Source organism: Labeo rohita, chromosome 13, assembly GCF_022985175.1.
Source record: "Labeo rohita strain BAU-BD-2019 chromosome 13, IGBB_LRoh.1.0, whole genome shotgun sequence".
In the NCBI taxonomy this organism is placed as follows: Eukaryota; Metazoa; Chordata; class Actinopteri; order Cypriniformes; family Cyprinidae; genus Labeo; species Labeo rohita.
Window position 1 is genome coordinate 18240979 of NC_066881.1, and position 17787 is coordinate 18258765.

Below are 17787 nucleotides of genomic sequence, written 5' to 3' on the forward strand. Positions count from 1 at the left end.
TACAACTTAACATTTCAAGTTGACTAAACTTTTTTTGAGTTGACTGAACTTAAAATTTTAAGGCAGCTGGGTAACAAATTATTTTAAGTTGACTCAACAAATTGTTTTTTACAGTGTATGTCATACGTGATTTTTCCAACATGACTACATAATACGTAAAGTCAAGCTAGTGCTAGAAGAGCATTTTTTTTAAACTGATTATTTTGCTAGATAAGACCCTTATTCCTCAGCTGGGATCGTGTAGAACCCCTTGAAGCTGCACTGAAACTGCACTTTGGACCTCCTATTGAAGTCCACTATATGGAGAAAAATCCTGGAATGTTTTTCTTAAAAACTGTAATTTCTTTTCTATTGAAGATTGAACAAACAGACAGATAGACAGAATTGAACATCTTGGATGACATGGGGATGAGTAAATGATCAGGAAAGCACTAACAATAAAATGTAATATTATCTGCTTAGCAACAGAAGTGTATTCTTAGCAAAGATGGGGACTGAACAATCATAATAAGCATAAGAAGAGAGAGCGTCCTGAGGACAGGACACCATTTGTCTGGGACATACATCAAAGTCATGCAAGTTTGGAAGGGCATGAGGACGAGAACATGATGACAGAATTTTAATTTTATGGTGGTTTATCCCTTTAAGACACCAGGGGAATTCTTTTGGGAATTTTCCACATATTCCTATTAACAAATCTTGGTTTTCCACTAAAATTAAGATCTTGATGCAAACCAGTTGAGATCCACTGCCGCAGAGCCTCCAGAGATTAGTGCCTGTGACTTTATTCTATCTCATGAATATGACTTGACAGAAAACATCAGGGTTTTTTGTGTTACAAAGCAATTTCCGTATGTGCATGAGATCTGCTGGTGTAATTCCCCTGATTTTGCATTAGTGTGAGCATGAAAAGTGCTGGCCCCAGAAACACTCCTCAGTGTGCCGTCCAGCTTGACCCCTATTAAAGGGCTGTCAGTTGAAGAGCAGATGGTACCCACTCTCTGTCTCACAGCACCAAGGGGGGGTGACCATGGCAACCGATATATAATGGCTACCCCTCAAGTGGTGGAATCGCTTGTTCTAATTTGTTAAGTACCACTTCAGCGAATTTGATTTAATCACTACGTTCAGGTCTTAACACAACTGACATCAAATAAAACACTGCAGGTGTCCATGGAAGACAGTAAATCTGATCTCTAGTCTCGGTTCGTATGCCTATTAACTAATTGAACATAGGAATACACCAAATTCAGTGTTACAGACATGAAGAAAGACATTCACCACTCACGAAAATATAAATATCAAATGATTTTGCATACATTTTAGCCTATACTATAAACTAATGAGAAAAATAAGAACTTTTATGAGACAAAAAAACACCAGCACCATCAGATTTTGAGAAAAAATTGTTTGCGGTAGAGCAGATAGGCAATGAAGAGCCAAAGTGCAGTACCCCACATATTCTGGAAAAGCTGTTCCCAGTGACTGTCCTGAAAACGCATCTCCCAGCTGAAAGGAAAGTAAAATCCCAGCAGAGAGTGTCCAACATAGACAAATATGGAGTTCATCCCTGCAAACAAATGCATAGTGAGCATTTCTGGATTAGGTTGGCTGATAAAATTATGCTTTAAAGGAATAATTCAACTAAAAATGAACTCTCTTCTTCATGTTTCTTCATCAGAACAGATTTGAAGAGATATAGCAATGCATCACTTGCTCACCAGTTGATCCTCTGCAGTGAATGGGTGCCATGAGAATGTGAGTCTAAACAGCTAATAAAAACATCACACTAATCAACAAGTAATCAACACAACTGCAATGCATCAAGTTCATAAACCATAATAAGGTTCCCCCTGTTGTCCTCTCATATCAGAATCCACTGACCTACAGTTGAAGTCAAAGGTTTACATACACCTTGAAGAATCTGCAAAATGTTAATTGTTTTACTAAAATAAGAGGGATCATACAAAATGTATGTTATTTTTTATTTAGTACTGACCTGAATAAGAGATTTCACATAAAACAGACATATAGTCCACAAGAGAAAATAATAGTTGAATTTGTAAAAATGACCCTGTTCAAAAGTTTACATACACTTGATTCTTAATACTGTTTTGTAACCTGAATGATCCACAGCTGTTTTCTTTTGTTTAGTGATAGTCGTTGACTTCAACTTTTTGCTTAGAACTGTTTTGGACGGTGCTCGATCTGTGCATATTTCTCTCCTGATTCAGAGAATATGCCTTTTTTTTTACTGGAGAAAGCAAAATTCACTTCAAAAGATGTTAATTGATAGACTGTGGATTACATGTGGACAACTGTGATATTTTTATCAGCTGACTGGACTCTTATTATGGCGGCACCCATTCACCGCAGATGATCCATTTGTGAGCAAGTGATGCAATACAACATTTCTGAAGGAAAACAACAAACTCATGAATATCTTGGATGGTCTGAAGGTGAATACATTTCCAGCAAATTGTTATTTTTGGGTTAACTACTTCTTAAAGAAGTGAATTCTCATACCAGGATAAATGAAAGGTTGGCCGCCCCACCATTCCTTAACGTCTATAACGAAATACATCACACCCAGCAGCACAAAGGACATGCAGCCCATGCAGGTAACAAATGACAGGGACCTGAAGAAGACAGCAGATCTGTGAACCATTTGATAAGACAGAAATGGAAAACATGTAGTGCAGACACATATCTTTAAGACATTTCAGCCCGCGAAAATGACCCTTAGAGGTGTATTGTGCTATTGACAAACTTTGCCAAACATTTCTTGTAACAGCGAGGACAACACAGTGCAGAACCAGGGACTAAATAATGGATGGACATATAGTAGTTTCTGTGCTTAGAGTAAGCCAATAAGAAACATAAGCATCCAAAGTGAAGGCTTGGCACCTGCTCAGTACAACTATGTCAATAAGTCATGTGCCTCTGTGTTCCTAAGTGCCAGGATGCTCGATGGAATTTTATCTAATGTAAAATGGCTGCATCCCAGAGCATCGTTTATGTCAGCTGAAGTAGAGCCAAAAAAAAACTCTTGGCTGGGAGTTAATTACTTTTAGGGATGAAGACAGACATACTCTGGGGCTCAATAAGCTGGCATGATGAACTGCCCATATAAAATCAAGCAGGTATGTCTGAACTCAAACAGGTAGAGCAGGGTCACAGAGACACAGAGTGCATACAGTAAAGGCAAGATGGGGTCAGATTTAAAGTAAAAACTTACTTACGTAAAAATAATCAGTATTTTTGTCTTCTTTCCCAGTTTAAATATTCACAAAACAGTGCTGTTAGTGTAAACTAAAACCATAAAATATGTTTGCTATTTAAAGTAACTGTTTTCTGTTTGAATATATTTTAAAATGTAATTTATTCCTGTGATAAAAAGCTAAATTTTCATCATCATTACTCCAGTCTTCAGTGTCATATGATCCTTCAGAAATCATTTTAATATGCTGATTTGCTGTACAAGAAACATTTTTATTATTATCAATATTTAAAACAGTTGAGTACATTTTTTTCAGGATTCTTTGATAAACAGAAAGATCCAAATATCAGCATTTATCAGAAATAAAAAGCTTTTGTAACATTATACACTATACCATTCAAAAGCTTGGAGTCACTAGTATTTATTTATTTTTTGGGAAAAATAAATTTAGCAAGAATGCTTTACATTGATCAAAAGTGATGATAATTTCAGATAAATGCTGTTCTTCTGAGCTTTCTATTCATCAAAGGATAATAATAAAATATTAATAATAATTAATGTTTTTTAAGCAGCAAATTATCATATTAGATTGTTTTCTGAAGGATCGTGTAACTGGAGTAATGATGCTAAAAATTCAGCTTTGAAATCACCGGAATAAATTACATTTTAAAAATAAATTCAGATAGAAAACAGTTATTTTAAATAGTAAAAATATTTCAAAATGTTACTGTTTTTGCTGTACTTCGGATCAAATAAATGCAGGCTTGGTGAGTAGAAGTGACTTTGAAATAATTTCCAAAAACACTTGACTGATAGTGTAAAATGATCTGAAATATTACATAAAAAACTTTAAATAAAAATTATGTTAACTGAAATAAAAGTAAGTTAAAGTGAAAGTACTAAAATGACTAAAAAGAAAAATATTAATAATATATATATATATATATAACACCTAATAAAACAAAAATAATAAAATAAAATATTGAATATAAAATAAAATAATAAAACATAAAATTACTGAAACTTAAACTAAATTAAACTGAAAACTGAAAATCCTATAGTAGTATATAAATAATACTATATTAATAACACTTCACAATAAGTTTTATTAGTTAACATGGACTAAGAATGAACAATACTTCTACAGCATTTATTAATCTCAGTTAATGTTAATTTCAGCACTTACTTGAATTATTAAAATAACAAGTTGTGTTTGTCAACATTAATGCACTGTGAACTAACATGAACAAACAATGAATGACTGTATTTTTATTAACTAACATTAACAAAGATTAACAAATAGTGTAATAAATGCATTGTTCATTGTTTGTTCATGTTAATCAATGCATTAACTGTTAACAATGACGCCTTATTATAAAGTGTTACCACAGTATTTAATATATTATAAATGTTTACTCTTTAAATAACATAATTATGATTATAAATAAAATAACATAATAATAATTTATATAAATAATAACAGTATATAAATAATAACATTTATTTTAATCATTTATTTTTAATTAATCATTTTTATTACTTTATTAAACTATTAATATAAATTATTTTTTAATTTAATTATTAATATTTTTTTTTCCATACCCCACTCATTTTTTTTTATATTGTATTTTTGTTGTCATTGTTGTTGTGTTTTTATTTTTTTGTATGTAGACATGAACAATCGTATGACTGAACATTTCAGTTACATGCCATTTTTTACTCAGAGGTGTTAGATGACAAATAATTTAATGTGCGGCGTCCTGAAGATGTAAGGCTGACCTCATCCTGCTCAATTTCACAACAGGCGGATGAGATAAGCCAGAGTTTGGCAAGATATATGGTGGGGAAAATAAAACTGCTCACTCTCTCTTGGCTGTAAAGAAGAGTGATCTAGTTGGACAGTGGATGTATCACCCGTCGCGTCTCACTCCTGTGCCAATGGGGGTGATTATTTACAGGACGGCCTGTCGTTAGAGGTAAGTAAACGCGTGTTTTAGCAGCCTCTGATTTGTGCCTGCAGGAGTCTCATCCCTTCTTTTGTGGATGGAGAAGTAGCTGGATTTAGAGGGTCAGGAAGCACTTACCAAAGGTTTTTATTGACAGGTATAAATCCTTCGTCTCTTGTGCACTTAGAAAGGATGGCTGCGGAGATTCCCTGAGGATCAGAATAAAACAGATTTCAAATCAATGCTGACCTGTAAAGCAAGCACTATCAGACAACTCAAATGCAGCAACGCCATAAAGAATCAAGTAGATTAGCTGACAATCCCGGGAGGTGAAGCCCCTCAAACTAACACACGCAACACAAATGTCCTCATGCCTTGAGCATAAGCTCTCTTCTCAACTTACATTTATACACTGAAATACATATTTAAAAAAATGAACACCTCAGGTAATTAGGTATAAAATTAAGTAATTAATATCACCATACTCATACCCAGTTTTGTAATTACATTAAAAATTGTGAACATTTTCTGTATTAGAAGTTTTCTTAAATGTGCTTAAATATGCAAAGGAGGCATTATCTAATTCAATATTAATTAATTTACATACATTTTCAAAATAGAAATCTGAACATTGGATAAAGCCAGCTTGTTTCACTTTATTGTCATATTAAAGGTTTTTACAGAGGGGATTTTTGGATCTTTTTATCACTATAAATCAGAAAATACTGTTTAAACTGCCAAAAAGCCTTCTATGCTCATCAAATTTCCATTGATTTGATCAAAAATACAGAAAAACTAATAGCAATTTAAACTAACAATTTTTGATTTTAATATACTTCAAAATATAATTTATTTCTGTGATACAAAGCTGAATTTTCAGGAATAAATTATATTTTAAAGCATATTAAAAACAGAAAACCACTATTTTAAATTGCAATAATATTTCACAGTTTTACAGTTTTTTTCAGTATTTTTAATCAAATAAATGCAGAATTTTTAAAAATCCTTCTGATCCCAAACGTTACAGAATAAAACTGTAAAGTTTGGTGTTTAAAACTGCTACTTAAGTGGCCATCTGGCTCAATGCATGGGAGAAAAATAATTTTGAGAACAATGCAATAAACACACTATGTTTTCTTTTCAGTAGTCTAAAACAACATATTATGGAAAGCCAAATAGCCCAAAATTTCTAAATTGACCACCGCATGAAAAACAGTTTTTGACTCCAGTGTCTTGCCTTAAAAACCTAATATCTGAAAACGTTAGAGTATCATTATTAAAACAAGCTGATTTAAAGGAATATTGTGGTTTTGTGAGGATAGACAGTTCAGCATCCAAACCTGCTTGTTAGGAGGATATCCATCATTTGTATAGATGACAGAATCAATGGTGTGGAAATAGCCTGGCTGGCTCTAGATTGAGTCTCCAGGCTATGCAGGCAGGATGTGGGACAATCATTGCTATGTGGGGCAATCGCTCAATTTCAATCTCAAACTGCGGAGTAGTGATCGTTGAACTTTAATTAACTCAGGGTTCTTGTTTATTGGGACGGCGAAGCACAAACAGCTTCAAATCATCCCACAATCTGACAAAGGACTCATGCAAACGATGACAAGACAACCCCCCTCCTTCTAGACGCACGTCGTTTTATGACTGGGGATGTGGTGGGAGGTAATTTTTGTTTAACCGGCATAACATGTGTGAAGAGAACATTACCAGCACAAGAGGCCGTTGGAAATGTGCTGCTTAAAACATTCTCAGACCTCAGAGCTCTCCAGAGATGTCAATGATAATTGATTGTTTGCTCGTGCTATGTGATGCGCAGTGTTTATCGTGAAGCATGAAGCCTGTAACGGTCTTGTTGGTCGCCTGAATCCTTAGTTACATGCTCTGTGGTCCAATCCACAATCTATATTTTCACTGACATCAGAGTAGGGATGAAGCATTAGGGAAAAGTTGAGAGAAAATGAATAAAACATTTCAACAGATGCTTTACAGCATGTACAAATAAGGAATCTTTCCTAACAACTACACTTGTTATTCTATATATCTTCGAAAAACGTGAACGCTTATCACTAAATCTGAATAAAAAAGGAAAATTGATTTAAATATTATGCAAGTGCTATATTATACATAAACCGTCTTTGTGTTGCACAATCAGAGGCAGTGTGTGAACAGCAGTAGCATAATTTTTTGCTGTTGGCTAGTTTATTTTATCATGCTGTGCCTCTAGGTAAAGTGAAATAGATCTCTGTTCATTTATTTCAGCACCCCGAGCAGTGTGGCCCCATAATGCTGGCCAATATGATTCAACATACAGCTATAATGGCCCGATTTGTCATAGGGCTTGGGAATAATGAAATTTAAAATACTGGGATCAGGCATCTGCGTACTGTGGGTCTGGGTTCACAAAAACCACACTCGAACAGCTCCACTGTGAGAAGAAGTGGAGAATTGTGGTTGAGGTACATACTAAAAGAGAATATCCTTCAGATATAATATACAAATACAAAAGTTAGAGGGGACATCGGATGCAAAATACACTTTTACATGGTGATGGCATATAAATGTCTTAGTAGTGTGTTGACACAACCACCCTACAATTTTTAATACCCAAAAAAACCTACACATTCTCAATTATTAAGCCGTTCTGATTTTCTGAGCAGTATGATGTCATATTGCTCAAGCCCCGCCCACGACCACTGACGACTGTCCCGCATATTTCCGCCCTGAACCAACTGTCTATATTTTCTCCCGACATCAGAGCTGCTGAGGACACAGTGGATTAGTTTTGTTTTTTATGGTAAGGCACCACTGAATACAAAAAAAAAAAAAAAATAAGAGAGGGGTGGGGTGAGCAGTAGCTTATTATCATTTAAAGAGACATGAAACGAAATGGGTTGCTGTGAACAAAGCTATTTTTTTTTGTATAAAGGATGTTGTTTTAGACGACCATTGAGGAATTTTAAGTATGTCTTCATTTCATGAAGACCCTAAAAAGTCACTACTTTTTCATTGTTTTCCTATGTAAAATGCACTTGATGGACACATTTGACTATTGCACTTGTCCGTCACATTTTATTTTAGCATCTTGTGCGTGACACGTCATTCTAAAAAGAAAAAACCTAAGTTTAAAGAAAAAATAAGTTCAACTTTGAAAAAAAGCGAGTTTGAAGAAAAAGTATTTGATGGACATATAATATGTGTCGAGAGCATTCACTCATCATTATCATTATCTCATTTTTGACCGAGATGGCTTTTAGCTGGTTTTGCATCTGAACTCTTCATATGCTATTGTAATAAGCAAATGTTTCAAATTAAAATCACTGTTTTCAAACAGGTTTCTCAAACAGTCCCTCTGTGTCTCATTGGTTGGATAAACAGGTAGCCCCGCCCTAAATTCACACCACTGGATGAGTGTTGCTGTTGCTGGGTGGGTCAAACAAACAGAGCAATGTTTTGAAAGTGCCAAAGTCTTTTCTAAAAAAGTCAACCTATGGCTTACTGAAAATTTTAACATCAAAATACTTACATACCTTAAGTAAAAACAAATGGGCTCATAAAACAAATGTCATATGAAAGAGACATTAAGCCGCACAAATGTCAAGTTCTGCCATGAAACTCTAGTTGGTGCTGGCTGATGGGTCATTAATGCAAACTGATGATATTCAAAGCGTTCAACTACTTGGCACAAGCTGATTGGTTCATGTTGCATACACAGCCAATAAGCTTGCTGCTTTACATTTAAATGGCTGGTTAGCATCTACTAGAGCATTTCGCAGCATGCTTTTAGAGCCTCTGAAACCCTCAACCTCCCCAGCTCCACCTGTTTACGTGCTACGGGTTATTATATATGCTACTTGTGTATTAGCAGTATGTCTTAAAAACTCAAGGCACCATATTTGTGTTTGTACTCGCAGTAGTAAGTTCCTGTACTTGCTTTGCTTTGCAGCACCAGCAGCAATAATTTACAACAACAGCAATAACCAACAGCAGCAGCAATTCAGCATCGTAGCAGATCTATTTCGCCAAGACCAAATACAGTAACATTTTCATTCATTACAATGCTAAAATCTTGAGAACTGTCATGATAGAAGAATATTCAACTGAGATAATAATAACAAACATTTGCTGAGCACCAAATCAGCATAACAGAATGATTATTTTCTCTGAAAAAGTTCCCTAGGAAGCAATAAAGTAAAGGATATATATCTTGGCACAAGAGAGAGACCTTATGAGTAAGAACAGGACATTGTGTCAGCTTTTTGGAGGTGCTGAGGGTAACATTTGTCGGTCATAATTTAATGAATTGGACTCATAAAACAGATGTCATATGAAAGGGATGGTTGAAAATATGCACACTCATATAAATGGCCCAAATTCAAATCTTTAGTCCTTAATATATAAAAGCAAATGAGATACAAGCTTTGCTAAGCCGCAACATTCTTTCTCATATTAATAACCAGCCGTGCAAGAATGACCGTAAGCGAAGCCATTGCTGAGAAATGCAGGTCATTTGCCCCAGTCATCCACAGCTTTATGTTCAGAGTTTGCCAGACAAAACCCCTCCATCAGCACCTGTCGTCTCTAGAGAGGGCATTCCAGCAGCTCTGCCTCCAGAAGTCCAAAACAAAACACAGAGGCAAGGTCTTTCATAGAAGAGAAGCCTACAAACTCCTTTTCTGTGTAGACCCTGTGATCAACATATGCTGCGTTGCGCAGAAACACGATTCTCGCTTAATAACCTTGAATAAATGACTGCACAATTCAGTTTAGATTAAACACACCATATAACTTGAGCTTGCTTAACTCGTCATGCTCATTAAAACTGACAAACACCAACAAATACAGAGTGGGATTGCAGAAAGGGTTTGTTCACCCCACATGGTGCAAAAAGCCTTTGTGCAAGGGAAGGACATCAGTAAGTGAACTGTGCTGCCCCTGGAAAACATTTCTAGTAGCACATGGCCATTTCCCCTGAGACAGTGGTTCATACATCCTTATGCACTTCCCACCCAGCCCAGCTTCTGCTCCTTTTGTCTGTGGGACCACCCAAATGGAGCACTTAACCCGCAAATCGGACAGACGTTCACTATTGTCATCTCAATCTAAGATAGAATCACTTTTTTCAACCTATGGTTTAGACGTCATAGTTTAGTTTAACTCTTATGTTCTGCTGAGACTGACATTTTACAGGTTTGGGGTCCCAGAGATTTCAAAGCTGTATGTGTAAAAATACTTATTTTCAAAAGTGACAGTAAAAACATTTATAATGTTATAAAAGATTTCGATTTCAAATAAATGCCAAGTTCTGTCATGAAACTCTAGATGATGCAGGCTGATGGGTGGTTAAAGCAAATATTCAAATATAATATTCACAGAGTTAAACTACAAGCTGATTGGTTCATGTTGGACACGCAGCCAATGAGTTTACTGCTTTCCATTTCATAGTTCCTCTGAAACCCTCCACCTTCCCAGCTCCACCTGTTTAGATTTGCTATAGGTTATTATATATATTAAATATATATATATCAAAAGACATGTAGTGTTTGTCATATTCTGACTATAAAGAATAATTTGAAGCCACAGTTAACCGTCTGGTTTTTACAACTTTCACATTATAGCAAAAATCTGCCTTGACTTGAAACTTGAAAGAAATAAAAAATTTACATTTATCGGGATAATTATCGATATCGACTGATATGGGGAAAAAATATTGTGATCATTACCATTCAAAAGTTTGGTGTCAGTACAATTTTTGTTTTTGAAAGAAGCATCCTATTCTCACCAAGATGTATAGATACATCTTGGTGAGAATAAGATGCTTCTTTCAAAAACAAAAATGATACTGACCCCAATTTTTTTAATGCTAATGTGAAGTAATAATACTTTTTTTTGTATATAATCATTTCTTATAAAATTAGCAAATGTCATTAAGTTTAAACACAATCTGTTATCAAGTTATTAAACATGGTATAAAACATGTTAAATAATATTTGAATTAAAACTTTTTTTCTGTCATGCATGTTAAACCAAAGAACCAGTGGAAATTAATATGCAATAACAGCGGTAAAACCCCAGATTCAAAAACCACTAGACATCCGTGAGCTGAACAAGCCATCCGGTTCATTCCCGAGAGGGAGGCGATAGCAATCTCTGCCTTGGAATTCATTCAGTGCATATATACACATATCATATGACACCTACCTATTTCATAAACTGTCTACAACTACAAGCAATATAACATTTGTAGATACAGGGCTTGTGCAGTTCTTGCTGTTGAAATCTGCTTTTTAAAAATTTTTATGTAAGTGTGTGTGCACGTACCAGGATGAGGGCCCAAATTAGGAATCGTGCCAGGATATGTTTATTCATTTTACGATAAAACAGAAGAATCTTTCCAGCCTGTGAAGACAAAGATTATTTCCAGTATTAGATGAAATACTTTTATAGAAAAAAATGCCTGTATTTTAGGCCAAATAGGTCATAATCCTCTAAGTAAACTCAAATAATTAATAGCAAATAGACTGCAGGACAATAATGCTTATCATACGTCGTACTAATATCATGTTCGGACAGAGAGAGAGGATGTGAGCGGTGGTTGTGGCCCTGAAAAAGAGCTCAAGTTTCAACGCTCCCCGCGCAGCCATGCACGGCTGTGAAGTTGGCCGCGCTCACTGATTAATTCGGTGATGACGAATGAGCCTCAGCCGAGGACGCTGGAGCGGACGGACACAGACGGAGAGGCCGACACCTGCCGTGTTCTCAAAGACATGTTGATTGACGGGCTTGGCGCTAACTGTTTTTTGCCTCCGCCCACAGGGATTTCAGCAATGCAACTGAGTTTGCACGTCTAGTTCTCACCGGTCACCGGGGCACTGTCATCATCAAAGGGTGAGAAACTTCTTTGACCTTTGCCAGAGACGCACACATCTGTCCACAGCTGCAAGCACCGCTGAGACAGAACAGCTGTTTGTCTAAGAGAGTTGCCAGCAAATACAGTCCAATATTATTGATTTGTCATTGTTCGCTGAACTAAAAGTGAAATTAATCAATGAGACAAGAAGAGAACATGCTGAAAAGTCAATGATCTATAGTCTGTGAAACGCACAGTTTGGATAAGTCACATGTTGGGGTTTGGATTAGTTTTAGGCTCTCTCGATCAGCTATGTTGAGTTGTCTTTGATGCATGTCCTGCAATAAGTAAATTTGATTATTTGTTTATTTATTTTTATTTTTCACATATTTATTTATTTATTTAAATAAATGTAACAAATCAGCTCTGACCCTTTAATTTGATTGGAATGCATTCTAAAAGTGCAGATTTGTTTTTTTTTTCTTTCTTCCATTTATCTTACAGTAGGTTTCATTGCACTGGAACTATTTTTTGCTGCACTATTTTTCAAAACAACAAAATATCTGTGCATACTGTACCTAAAATGTAGATTACTCAATATTAACTTCCTGTTTAAAGAATTATTCATGCAATATAGGAATGTTTTATTTGATATTGCTTAAATACTGTATGTTCAATTACCTGCATGCCTAAAAACCCCATGACTATGGAATTAATTGTTCCCAGAACACCCTCTGGGTCGAAAGGCTCAGTTGTATGATACAAGACCTACAGAAACAAAAATTATACATTTTATTATTGTAATCCATGCAATACCAATATAACTGCTATATTAATCAATATAACTTGTGATTTCACTTAAGCAAGTGATAATGTACAATCAGATAGGCCATTATTGCAAATAATCCCCTGCACGAAGCTTAGTACATGACAAGTCACTAAGTCAGTCAATAAATGGACATATTGATTTGCAAAACCATGGAGTGATACAAGAGACACAATAATATCACAGTGCAGGAAATTGGTTGCCAGAGACAATGGTCAAATAATTTAAATTCTTATTATACATAATAAAGTCAACTGTTCAGTCAGAATTAAGATTTCAGTGTCCGATTTGTAATGCTCGGAACTGGTTAAAGGTGATCGTAAATAATTTTCACCTTGCATGTTGGATGCCAGAAGATTTTGTCCCCAAATAACCATCTGTCTATATATGCGGCTGCTCCTCCTGTGCAGTTGGGGTATAAACCATCATCTCCAATACCACCAGCTCCTAAATAACCACTAGCAGAAAAAATTAAATTTTAAAATAAAAAATACAGTAAAAATGGAAATGGTAATAATGTGAAATATTATTACAATTTTTTTCAGTGTCACATGATCCTTCAGAAATCATTCTAATATGCTGATATTAAGATCAAGAAACATTTCTAATAATTATCAATCTTAATAACTGTTGTGATGCTCAATAATTTTGTGGAAACCATGATACATTTGTGACCCTGGACCAAAAAAACAGTCATAAGGGTCAATTTTTTGAAACTGAGAGTTATACATCATCTGAATGCTGAATAAATATGCTTTCCATTGATGTATGGTTTGTTAAGATAGGACAATACTTGGTTGAGATGCAACTATTTGAAAATCAGGAATCTGAGGGTACAAAAAAAATCAAAATATTGAGAAAATCACCAGTTGTCCAAATGAAGTTCTCAGAAAAGCATATTACTAATCAAAAAATTCATTTTCTGACATATTTATGGTAGGAAATGTACAAAATATATCCACAAAACATGATCTTTACTTAATATACTAATGATTTTGGCATAAAAGAAAAATAATTTTGACCCATACAATGTATTTTTGGCAATTGCTGCTAAGGGCTGGTATTGTGGTCCAAGGGTCGCATTTGTTCAAGATTCTTTAATAGAGAAGTTGACTTCCAGAATTTCCTAATAATTTACTCACCCCCATGTCATCCAAGATGTTTGTATTTTTCTTTCTTCAGTCGAAAAGAACTTAAGGTTTTTGAGGAAAAACATTCCAGGATTTTTCTCCATATAGTGGACTTTAATGGTGCCCAATGGTTTGAAAGTCCAAACTGCAGTTTTAATGCAGCTTCAAAGGGCTCTAAACGATCCCAGCCAAGAAATAAGGGTCTTATCTAGCAAAACAATCAGTCATTTTCTAAGAAAAATACGAATTTCTATCCACAAATGCTCATTTTGCACTAGCTCGACCTTACGTATTACGTAATCATACAAAAGTGATGTAGGCGGAAGTACCGACCCAGTAACAAAAAAAGGTAAAACAATGATGTTGGATGATTCTGAAGTTGGATAAAATAAAAAGATGGAGTTTTTCACCCTACCCTACCTTTTTAAATTGGAGTACACAGACGAAAAATTAACCACGCGTGACTTTTCAAACACGATTTTGTAATGTGTGAAGTCACGGGTGTGCATCGCAGAGCTAGTGCAAGATGAGCATTTGTGGTTAAAAGTATAGCAATTTTTAAGAAAATGAAGATAATTTAGACCCTTATTCCTCGGTTGGTATCATGTAGAGTCCTTTGAAGCTGCATTGAAACTGCAATTTGGACTTTCAACCCACTGACCACCACTAAAGTTCACTATATGGAGAAAAATCCTGAAAATCCTCAAAAGCCTTAATTTCTTTGCATCTGAAGAAAGAACAACTTTAGCATCTTGGATGACACAAGGGGTGAGTAAATTATCAGGAATTTTTTATTCTGGAAGTGAACTTCTCTTGAACTTTTTCTTGTAACAATGTAAAAGTCTTAATGTCACCGTTAATCAATTTAATGCATCCTTCCTGAATAAAATTCACTTCTTTCAATTTCTTTTTACCCACTCCAAACTTTTAAATGGTAATGTATGAGTTCCTTGTCATTTAAATGAATATATTAATATAACAATTCATTATTCAGTTTATTTTTATAGCGCTGTTCACTGCACATATTGTTCCAAAAAAGCTTTGCAAAGAAACAGCCAAAGGCGACGGTGCCAAGAAAAACATTTATTGAAAAGCCTCTGGTTTAATTATTTAGAAGGAAGTGTGTTTGGTGGTAGCAAAATTCAAAGCTGCATTGTGTTGCAACACAAGGACAATAACTGTGAGGTCAAAATGTTTTTCATTCAAGCAGAGTTATCAGCGCTCTGCATGTGATCATCAATGTCATGATGGGCCAGACACATTAAAAAAAATCTTGAAGGAGAGGAGAAGGAGGACGTAAATGGAAGGTTGAGTGGATATGAGGAGAAAAAGGGAGAGAGGCAGAGAAAGGAAGATGAATCCTTTCTCCCTGCCTCCTTTTAGTGCACATGACAGACTGAGATTGGCTAATTATCCCCTCTGAAGCGGCCGCCAAACACTCATAAATCACAGATCTCATAAGAGCCGCGCAACACGGGCTTGTTCGGCACGCACCCTCGCGCGTTCACCGACTCACAAACACAACACCACACAAATGACCATGCTGCAATGCATATATATGCGCATTCATGATGTAAATGTACAACATTACCGCCGTCCCGCATATATCCTCAGCGGTGCGCTTGTGTAATAATGCCAACATATATGTCACCCAAGGAATTAGCTTGATGTATGAATGACATTATTATTATGTTAATAAAGGGATGAACTGCAGTTAAATCAGGCTTGACAGACACATTACACATTAATTATTGAATGCACAGGATTTATATTCTATATTATTGTGTTTGTATTGTTGAGTGTGATAGTTAATCTTCTGCACAAATGTGTATGGTCAAAGCTTGACGCTAATATGAACTCACGTGGGGCAGTTTGGAACAGGCAGATAGAAAGTGAGACACAACCAGATGGTCTCCAGCAACACAATGAAGATCCACTCTGGCCAGTATAAAACCAAATCTTGAATGAGGGTCCACCAGTAATGCTGAAGGGAACATGCAGAAATCAGACAGAGTTAGCAATCAACTCAACAGCAGTAGGCTAATTTTAACAACTGATTTGCCATATATTGACATCATCTTACTGTAACCTCTAGCAATTAATCATTATTTCAGAACAAGTGTCTTCCTGCACAGATGTCTGATCTGAGAGAAACGTGAGCCATAGAGTTTAACTCACAATCCTCAAGGGGATGTCTCTGTGGGGAGAGAAAGTCTGCATCATTGCGAGGACAAAATAGGTGAAACCCAAACGCTGAAGCACTCCGGGTATCCGTAGCCAGGACCAGGATACTAACACATTTATGCACACACACAAATATAAACATACGATTACTGTTACAGACTATTGATGGAAAAACACACTCACATATAATGTATTATTAATAAGGTTGCATTTAATAGTAGTCAGCACGCAAGTCAGTGGAGGGCTTTTGTGCCTTTAGCTGTACTGGTGCTTTTCCTGTAGATTTTAAATCTTTCTTTAAATACATTACTGTAAAATATTGTCAGGAATTTACAAGATTTAAAATGAATTTCTTATAGTAATGCTTTTAGAGCAGCTATTTTTTGTCATTGCATAATTGATCTGAAAATACATATAATATTTGTATATACAGTAATACATATCATTCTTATACTTTTTAAACATACTTTTACAGTTAGAAATTAGAAACTACCTAAACTGATTTTTTGATATAACTATACAACCAAATTAATTGTCATTCAAAAGTTTGGGATCAGTAAGATTTTTAATGTTTTTTAAAGAAGTCTCTAATGCTCATCAAAGTTCCATTTATTTGATCAAAAACACAGAAGAAAAAAATATACTTAAATATACTTAAAAATACAGAATGATGCAAAGCCGAATTTTCATCAGCCATTACTCCAGTCTTCAGTGTCACGTGATCTTTCAGAAATCATTCTAATATGCTGATTTATTATCAATTTTGGCAACAGTTGTGCTGCTTAATATTTTTTGGAAACTGTGATACTTCTTTCAGGATTTTTTAATTAATAAAAAGAACACCATTTATTCAAAATAGAAATCTTTTCTAACAATATAAGTATTTAATATCACTTTTTATCAATTTAACACATCCTTGCTGAATAAAAGTATGAATTTCTTTCAAAGAAAGAAAGAAAGAAAGAAAACATGTATGACCCTAAACTTTGAACTGTAGTGTATATTGTTACAAAAGATTTCTATTTTTTAATAAATGCTGTTCTTTTTAACGTTTTATTCATCAAAGAATCCTGAAAGAAGTATCACAGGTTCCAAAAAAAATATTAAGCAGCACAACTGTTTTCAACATTGATAATAAATCGGCATATTAGAATGATTTCTTTTCTGATAAGCAGAAAAGACGCCTTTAAAAAACACTGAAAACTTTTGAATGGCGGTGTATATTAAAATAGAAAACACTTTTTTTAAATTGTAATACTATTTGACAATATTACAGTTTGTACTATAGTTTTAAATCAAATAAATGTACCCTTGGTGAGCATATGAGATCTTTTTAAAAACATTATAAAAATACATATATATATATATATATATATATATATATATATATTAGAAAATATAATTATTTATTTCCTGGTTCAGTTCATAAAATCAAAACATCTAGTTGTTATTTCATTTAACTGAAGAACTATTACTGTATATTACTTGAATATATAGCAACTAGTAGCAAGGAATATAAAATAGATTTCAGATAAGATTTTTGTACATCTAAGGTGTGAGAACTTCTAGGTGTTGTATTGTCTTTCACTAAAGATCTGATTTATGTTCATAACACAGTCTAATGA

At 34.7% G+C, this 17787-nt stretch overlaps 1 protein-coding gene across 1 annotated transcript in view; it reads right to left on the reverse strand.

Moving 5' to 3' along the window:
- Positions 1-317: 317 nt before the first annotated feature.
- The window catches only part of si:dkey-192p21.6 (uncharacterized protein LOC565246 homolog), a 38619-nt gene continuing 21149 nt past the window's right edge, over positions 318-17787 (reverse strand). The window contains exons 12-19 of the mRNA XM_051126409.1: positions 16157-16269; positions 15841-15962; positions 13183-13306; positions 12704-12790; positions 11494-11571; positions 5305-5375; positions 2527-2639; positions 318-1570 (exon numbers count right to left, since the gene is read on the reverse strand). Coding sequence (XP_050982366.1) covers positions 1389-1570; positions 2527-2639; positions 5305-5375; positions 11494-11571; positions 12704-12790; positions 13183-13306; positions 15841-15962; positions 16157-16269 — 890 coding nt within the window. The 3' untranslated portion in view covers positions 318-1388. The remainder of the gene's footprint in view (positions 1571-2526; positions 2640-5304; positions 5376-11493; positions 11572-12703; positions 12791-13182; positions 13307-15840; positions 15963-16156; positions 16270-17787) is intronic.